Below are 9,157 nucleotides of genomic sequence, written 5' to 3' on the forward strand. Positions count from 1 at the left end.
ATTGTACGTTTTAATCTTTGAACTTGGGGGAAGGATATCAAGTATTTTCAAGTCAAAAGGCTCAAGAGAAGTCACAAATCACTGGCGTTAAAGTCCAAGTTGAGTTGCAACTCTTTTTAGATTTTTTCAAGTCGAGTCTAATCATAACTTTGTGTCTTCAATCTGACTCGAGTCCACACCTTTGGTAGTAGTATGCAGTGCATATTTAAGTACCCTTTTACAAGACTACTCAGCTGAAAACATTAAAAGGTCAGCTGGGGTGGTATTTTCAAACAATTCCTATAGCTAGCATTAGCTTAATTAGCTAGCTGGCTAGAGTGGAGCGGATAAAATTCATTCAGACGTCAAAGTCAGCGGTTGTCGGCTAGAAATGAGGAGCCTGCTTCTGTCTACTTAAGTCTGACATCTTAGACTCATTGTTTCAAATAATACTAAGAATTTCAAGTTTTATCATTATTAACCGTAGCTTATTTATATGCCATGCGAGAACAAAAAAGCTTCACAGTCTCAACATAAACCAGGGAGAGTGGGACTTATCTTACAGTCAAAAAAGAATGTACAGCGAAAACAAATATCTCCAAGACTCTTACGATGTACTGAGGCTGGGTATCAAAAATGTGTCTATACCGAGTATCAAAACGTCAATCGTTTATGGTATATAATCGGCACTAGTATTTCAAACAATACCCATCACTAAATAGACAGAGCTCATGTGTAACATTCTTTAATTGGAGCTGTGCAACGTTTTGATAGGGGTACAGACGTGTACAATACTACCATACATTTACTTTAATATCAGATGTTCATGTTACAATGAGCTTCTTTTTGTTTTTTGACAAGGCATAGGCTTACTGTAGCATAAGTTATAAAGTTATATACCGATGATGTAATTTGTTCCCCACTGTTTATCAAATGTGTTGCTCTACCCCTGCAGCATCAACATGACTAACTGCAGACCGGTAGGAGATGTAGTAACACTGATGGATGAGCTAAAAACGCTTGAAACCTTTGAGTCTATTCTTATCTGAACCTGAGAGGCCAGCTGTGCTCAGACAGGCAGTCGACATCTGTCTCAAACGCACACACACACACCCACCCACACACACACACACACACACACACACACACACACACACACACACACACACACACACACACACACACACACACACACACACACACACACACACACACACACACACACACACACACACACACACACACACACACACACACACACACACACACACACACACACACACAATCATCCCCCTGTCAGTAGTTTTGGAAACAATATTATTTGATTTGAGAAGAGGTTGCTTATGTAAGCGACTAGAAAGGCTTCAAGAAATATTGCTTTTCTTGTCTGATTGTTTTAGGTATTCCACACGATTTCTCAAGATTTAACCAATAAAGCTCTCAGCATAGGACATGCAATATCAACAGAGCCAACATTACACATTTGCCAGTCGACACTCACATGGCGAGAGCACACAGACTGTTGGTCAAGCCATTTGTATACGCAAGCAAGAGGCCAAGAGGAGGCAAAAAATAACACGAATAAAATGAGTCAAAATAACTCAGATTATCATAACAGCAGTGCAGTCATTTTAGGAGGGACAAGTACAGGCATATGTAATTAAGGTTTACACCAATCAGGCACAACATTTGCTTAGAAAAACTTACACAGGTTACCAGAACGGTTAAAATGAAATAAAGAATTCAGCCATATTCAGTATTTGCCTAACAACCAGTCACGACTAGTACCTGATGCACAGAGTAGCTGTATTGCGATTTAGTGAATATACAATATTGCAGATGATTGGATAATCACTGTAGGTATTTAGCTCCACAAAGACACAAATGAGTACATTATTTCTCAATGAGGGACATTTTTACTAACCTCAGTGCTCTGTTTTCTATTTTAACATCTTCTATTTTTTGTCAGGCAGCTATGAGTTTGGGGAGAAACACACTCACAGAATTATCACAAGGTGTTTAATATTTATGTTTTGTTAATAATTTATCAAGTAATATTGCTTATAACCATCACATGTTTAGTTATATTGTCTAAGACAAAAGGTATGTACCATGAATTTAATTTCTGACTAAAGAATGGTGGGTTGATAGGGGAAAACTTTGGTCTTCTACTCATTTACATGCAGTATAATCGTCTCTATCAGTGCTGTTAGTAGTGGAGTTTTTGGCCCACCACAGGAAGTATGAAGTAATTAAGGAGATCCCAGAGCAATTTTCTTAAAGCAGGTCAGAAATCTGTGTTGTGCCGCTGGGTTTTAATTATAGGTTGATTGTAAAAAGAGAAATTGTAGCTCATGGGAATTATTTTTCTGGATGAGAAAGTCAAATTATAATTCAAATCTAATTTACATTGGTTATGTCAAGCAATCTGAATGACTGTTTCAGCTCTCCAGTAGATCGTCATACTGTGCAATAGAAAAGGAAAAGAAAAGAAAAGTAAAGAAATCAGGGAATAGAGAGAAAGAAATATGTCACAGGATTTTAAAATGAATTGTTTCTAATTGTGTGTGAGGCAGCCCAGTTGGGCCAAATATGCTCAAAATCCTGTAATGTGCATCCAGCATAATACTGACATCAATGTTTTATAGAAAGTTAGTGCGGTCACAGGAGGGAACAACAGGACAAGGAAAAGTTATTCTTTGTCTTTCAAACCCAGTGACTGTCAGCGAGGAAAGCCTCACTATGTGCATTTCACAACAGCATTCGACGCTCCTTCTTCTACCCTTCAGTGATCTGGTCTTTGATGTTACAGAGGGGTCTTCAATAGTGGCTTTATCCCCATCTGTTATTATCCTTCTTACAAAAACGTCACATCTTCTTGCGACTGCACCCACCGCCAGTGCGCGTCGTACTCCAGATGCATTTTGCCGTTCATTTTGCAAGTATCCAAGTCGATCTTTCCGTTTTTGTAAGGTTTGAGTTTTGGGCTCTGGTTGTTTCCCAGTTTCTCATTGAGGCTGGGGCGGGTTGGGCGGGTTGGGCGGGTTGGGCGGGTTGGGCTGCTTGGGCTGCTTGTTTGCGTGATTAGTTTCTCCAGGGCGCCATTAGCCTTGATGTCTTGTGATTGGGTATTGGCCTTAGAAACTGGGCTTTCTTTACCAGTATCTGCAGCCTTCGTCCAGACTGGAGCATCTTGTTTGGGGCCTTCAGACTTGGCTTGGGGAAAGCTGACAGGAACAGCAGTTCCATTTTCACTTACCCCAGCCCGAATCCCACTTCCAGCCCCAGTACCAGACCTCACCCCTACCCCAGCTCCTGTAACCATGGCCCCGGGGCCTCCCCCTGTCCGGCCCCCAGCTGTAGCCTCTGAGACCAGCAGTGTAGAGGAGCAGATGACCGACTCCGAGCTGGAGGGGCAGTACTCATCCATGTCATCCGCCAGGGTGTCCAGATAGCTGCCGATGGAGATGTTGTCCAGTTTCTCATTGGGGTCCTGCAAGCTGCTCCAGGAGCCTCTCCAGGAGGTGTCGGGGCCATCGCCCAGGCTGTACTGGCTGCTGGTTAGGCTGCTGCAGCGGCTCGTCAGTGTGCTGCGCTCCTCCAGCAGCCATTTCACCGCCTCGATGCCTTCATGGACCGCCAGCAACTGCTGCAAGATCTTCACGTCCACAGAGCGCAAGTGAATCTGTGGAGAAAAGGAGATATGGGTGAAATTACAAAGTTTCTGACTATTTTCATTCAGTATCAACACATAACGTTTATGTTTTGATCGTCTGCAGTTTGCAATAGGGACATTTTACATAGGAGACAGAAAAACCGAACCTGGGGAACCACAAGGACTCTGCAGATATTTATTTTAAGCATTCTGCCTTGGCTCCACAGGCAAATGCAAACATCATTATAATGCTATTAAACCTTTGCAGATTACCATAATTAGAAGTAAAGCATAACAGAATCTGGCAGGTCGAGTATACACAACAACCAGTGTGGACACAAATAAGGTGAAGGGAAGGAGCTAGGAGGTGGAAATAAAATAGAATAGAAAGATAGATAAACTGGTAAAAGAGAGACAAGATGGTTTAAAGAAGTGGTGAATGAGGCTATTTAGGTTTTAACAGGGATATTTTCACCAAAGCTAATTTTGCAGGAGAAGCTATTGAGTTATAGACATTTGATACAGGGGAAAATAGGACACATTTGACCAGAAAATCAAGAAAATAGAGATGTATAAATGCCCTGTAAATGGTGGAAAAAATACTCAAATGTTTATTTAGTCATGAGGTTATCTGGTATAATAAATAAATAAATGATTAATCAGAAAATAGCCACTGGTGTCTTCTAATATGATGGGTGTGTGTGGGAGGTTAAAAAAGCTAAACGATGAATAAGAGGAAAAAGACGGCTGCGGTCATGGAAAATTCCTCCCCAGAATACATTACAGAGGTCTGCGGTGAAGCGCAGGGCCAGGAGGTGATATATGGCACTGACATTCAGAGTTATCCACCCCTCCCTGCAGATAACCAGTCCCTCTCAAAACTTAAGCCTCAGTCCTTCAGTATCTCAGTATCTCAGTTTTTCTTAGTTACTTTTTCTGTCTCTCACTGTGGCCCCACAGAGTGTCGTTCTTTCTCAAGGCTAGCAGCTCTGTTTTCTGCAGTCATATTGTAAAATTAATAGTTTTATAAATAGCATATATTACCATACCAAGTGTATGTTCTGTTGTTTGTATTACATAATTACAGTTACTTTCAGACAGGTTTCATACACAAACTTACAATATATATATATATTTGTACATTTTATATTGTCTGTTGTTTTGTCATATATTCTACCATGATGAAGTATTCACATTATTTACTTAAGTAAAAGTACCAATGTCGTATTGTAGCCATAACTGTTTCAAGTAAAAGTCCTGCATGTAAAACGTTACATAAATAAAATGATGTAAGCATGATACACAAAATGTACTTATAGTAACAAAAGTGAAAGTACTAAATCCAGTAACTGGTAACTTACTTAGTTACATTCCACCTTTGTGTTTTACTAAACTAGCTTGCAGGGTATACAAAATGCACAGTGTTATAATACAATGCTATATAGAAAATATTCTGTATATAATAGTCAGACAAAATACACAAACGTTGCATGTTCATACACAAACTATAAATTACAAACATAAAAACGTGTTAAATGTGGTTGAATAATAGATGTAAGTGTCAAAAACGGCACGTTCAGCAGTTTTTCCAATTTTAGGGACCACAAGACCTTTGCTCTCTGACCTTTAGGAGTCTTTGTAAAACCTCTCTTATTCCCTATATAGAGTCCTTATGACCCTTCAGGTTATGTCAATAAAACAGTGGAGAGGAACATATTGATTCTTCCAACCTGCCGAGCTGTTTATCTCTTGGTCCTGCATAATGTTAGCATCGATGGTCATGCCTCCAGTGGAGCGATGCATCATTGTAGATTTAGACTGAACAGTTTTTCTCTCATGATCCTCAAAAAGACAAGAGCAAACTTCTCCCCGAAAGTGTGTTTAAGAGTCTGAGATTCTTCCATCTACAAGGAAAACTGTATATGTACACAAAACAATATGTCTCATACATCATCTCTATGTGTATGAGCTGACCTCTGTTTAAACTATTCACTATTCATTGTAGGGTAAAACTACTTAAGCACATTAGTGTCTTCCCCTAATTGTTCTTAGTATCAAGCCCACTGCTTAAATACTGTAGATGGGTGGTTTAGATCAGTGGTTTCCAAACTGTGGGTTGAAAGCCCCCGAGGGGTCAAAAGATAAAACCGAGAAGTCACATGATGAGGTACAAAAATCAAAATGATGTAAATGTTTCTAACTTTTCTCTAATGTTTTGCTTTTACCACTTCAGGCTGCTAAAAATCTTTCAAATTATACAATCAGAGAAGGAAAAATACCTTTTTAGTTGACATTAGGCAACAACCTTTGAAGAGGGGGTCACAAGCAGCTTTATTTCAAGGAGTCGAAAGCCACAAAGGTTGGGAACCATCAGTTTAGACAATTCAATATGATCATTTATCCTCTTTTAGTGGAATAGTATCGAGATGAAATCATCATATTGAAATATCGTGATACATAATTACGTTGTTTGAATTGATTACAACAAGCACATACTAACTCACATTTCTCAGAAAATCTGATGTGAAATATTTTGAGGGAATCTCATTTGAAGATTGGGTTTTGTTTTTACATCACATTTTACATTATAACTCATTTCAATGCGATTAACAAGCAGGACACCAGCTAAATGAAACTTGTCTTAATCTGATTACGCTGTATGTGTGTATGCATGTAAACATACTCAATATATGAGTAGCTGGAAATATATATATATTGTTTTGCATATATATATAATTTAACTTGTAACTGTTCATTTTGCTCATTTAAGTTCTTAATAAAATGAAAAAATGCTCAGTACTTTTCATACAGGAGTATCAAAAATAGGCTTTACATTGTGGCTATTTCATATAGACTATTTATTTATTGACTTAACAGAAAACATGCTATATAGTGATATATATCTTTATCGAGAAATGAAATGACCTATATTGGGATAGTAGATTTTGGAGCGATATGGCCAAAATGTTCTCTACCAATACAGGACATTTTATTTCTTTACATTCATTTCAAACATACAGCCCGCTATGTTACCAATGCCATGTAATACGGACCTACGTCATTGGCTCAAACACTGTTACTTAGTCAGATTGCCTTGAAACATAAATGGGTTGTTTATGTGACTTTTGAGTACATTGACTTACCCCAACCCTAAACCATAACCACTACGTTCCTAACCCCAAACCTTACCCTAACCCAAAGCATTACTTTAATTTGAACCAAAAAACAAGTCTTAATCCAAAAATACGTCGATGGTTAAACTTGTGGAAGAGTCCCCACAAGGCCGAAACCCCACTTTTTCAGATTCCACCTCCACATCCGATGCTAGCACTTCCCTCTCACTGTAGCTCTCTGAACACGATGTTAGCGGTTTACTGAGGAGGGTTCAACCTTATTCGTTTTGAGTTTGAAAGCATCTTCCAAATTAATGTAATGTAAAAATGTTAAATAATCGATAAAAACAGGAACACACACCATTTAAAATGCAGAAAAGACCGCTGGAGCAGGTGAGGTGAAGCAGAATGGAAAATAATTAGCTGTGTGGTCAATGTGCTGCAGATCTGCTGATGCCAAAGTCACACTGTAGGCCAAATTAAAACTGGCAGAACTCTGACAACAGACGATGAAGGACAAAGAAATAAATAGAGTGATATGAAAGGCACACATAACATAGAAGATAGCTGTATAGATATATGCTTATTCATCCCATCAGTCCACCTCTACTGTACCTAAACACATAAAAGCACAGATTGCAGGGAGGAGTGCCAGACAAAGATCAACAACCGCAGCTTTTTGTCCGAGTGTGTGTGGCTGTAAACCGGCTGGCGTCCCGGGGCACAGTCAGACATTTGGGGTGGGGTTCAGGTTTGAGGTTTGAGGTTTTTTTTTCAGCTGGCAGAGACTGCCTAATGAGGGTGGCAGTAAACGCAGCTCCATGTCTGTCAGCGCTGAGGTGGCACAATGCTAACGGAGCTGAGTGCTCCTGCAGTCTTTACTCGCTGTGCTGCTGAGCTGTCTGATAATATAGATACATTCACGGTTGGTCTCCCACTTCAGTGTTTCACTCATTGCTCTTTAGTTGGAAGGCTGCATTTTACTTCATAATCAGCAAAAAAACAGCTGTATCCTAACAAAACCAAAACAGTTGGTTTTAAGAAGTTATGAAGAAATGTTCTAACTTTTCTGACATTTTATGAACCAAACGATAAATCAACTAATCAAGGAAACAGTAAGTAGTTGTAGCGCTGCAATTAGAATAGATTTCCTCACAAATACAGTGCTGTTGCTTGTGATGTTATTAACAGAAAGGCTTTCTTATATTTTTTTTCAAAATCAGTGGCTTATAAACCTGGAAATCAATATTGTAAAATATAAAAAGGAGATTACATTATTTTGCTAAATTAAGACCTTTATGCAAATTGTGTTTCATAACCTTTTAATAAAAATGCCTACATGTCCTTGTGCCAAGAGTGAAATCCATCCAGTTTACATACACGCCAACTGTGTCTTACATTGTGTGTGATGCTGCTGTTCAAGCAGGAAATGTTTGATCTTTAAATTACTTACAGATTGATTACAGCCATTACTTATATGATGAACTCTTACAAATTCCTTACAGAGACGACCCACTTGAATGAATAAGGTCAAAAGGTTTTTATGAAACTACTCAGGATGAGAGCAGGGAGAGGACATCCAGGACTTTCGCAGCCTTGAAGACGGAAACACACATTAATCATCTTTTCTCATTTTTGTGCCATCATTACACGGCCAAACAGATTTCAGTTTCCCTGCTCGGGTATGAAGCCCAAGCACCTCCCGGCTGATCCATAGGATTCTGGAAAGCTTATTTTCCTGCCTTTTATATCTGGTACACAACATAACATGTGTATGTGCGAGTGCGTGTGCATGTATGCATGTGTGTGTGTGTGTGTGTGTGTGTGTGTGTGTGTGTGTGTGTGTGTGTGTGTGTGTGTGTGTGTGTGTACTGCAAACAATATTCAGCTAAACCATTCTTTATTTGAAATAAATCTGCTGACTCGGTGACATTTCACTTGGTCCAGGATTTTTCTTAAAGCAAATGCTGTTTTAATTTAGTTAATAATTTTGTTTTCATTAACTATTTCTACAAAATTAATTGAGTGAGACAAAGCAGAATTATATTACCAAGTTATTTCATTCAATATAAGATAAACATACAGTATAAGCATGTACGAACATGTACTTGGTGCTTCAATGTAACACAGCTGAGCTTCAGGAAAACCCTCAGCACAGAATACAAACAGGAGAAGATGACTGATGACTTCTCTACCTGAGGGAATTTGACTGAAGGTGTGTTTAAATCCCTGACTTTGACTGACCTATTTCTACCTCTTTGAAACAAGAAGGAACCAGTGAGACCCTGAATGTGCACATCCAACGTACCTTCAACAGCTTCACATTGTACACTAAGATCATTGTTGGAAAGTTTACTATTATGGATATTTTGCTGGACTTTGCTTTTCTGTCAGAATGTACTTTTCCTTA

General features: G+C 39.0%; 1 protein-coding gene across 1 annotated transcript in view; it reads right to left on the bottom strand.

Moving 5' to 3' along the window:
• Positions 1-823: 823 nt before the first annotated feature.
• The window catches only part of lurap1 (leucine rich adaptor protein 1), a 13,962-nt gene continuing 5,628 nt past the window's right edge, over positions 824-9,157 (bottom strand). Inside the window, exon 2 of the mRNA XM_029429793.1 lies at positions 824-3,664. Within this exon, the coding sequence (XP_029285653.1) occupies positions 2,837-3,664 (828 nt within the window). The 3' untranslated portion in view covers positions 824-2,836. The remainder of the gene's footprint in view (positions 3,665-9,157) is intronic.

Source organism: Cottoperca gobio, chromosome 4 (genome assembly GCF_900634415.1).
Source record: "Cottoperca gobio chromosome 4, fCotGob3.1, whole genome shotgun sequence".
Lineage (NCBI taxonomy): Eukaryota > Metazoa > Chordata > Actinopteri > Perciformes > Bovichtidae > Cottoperca > Cottoperca gobio.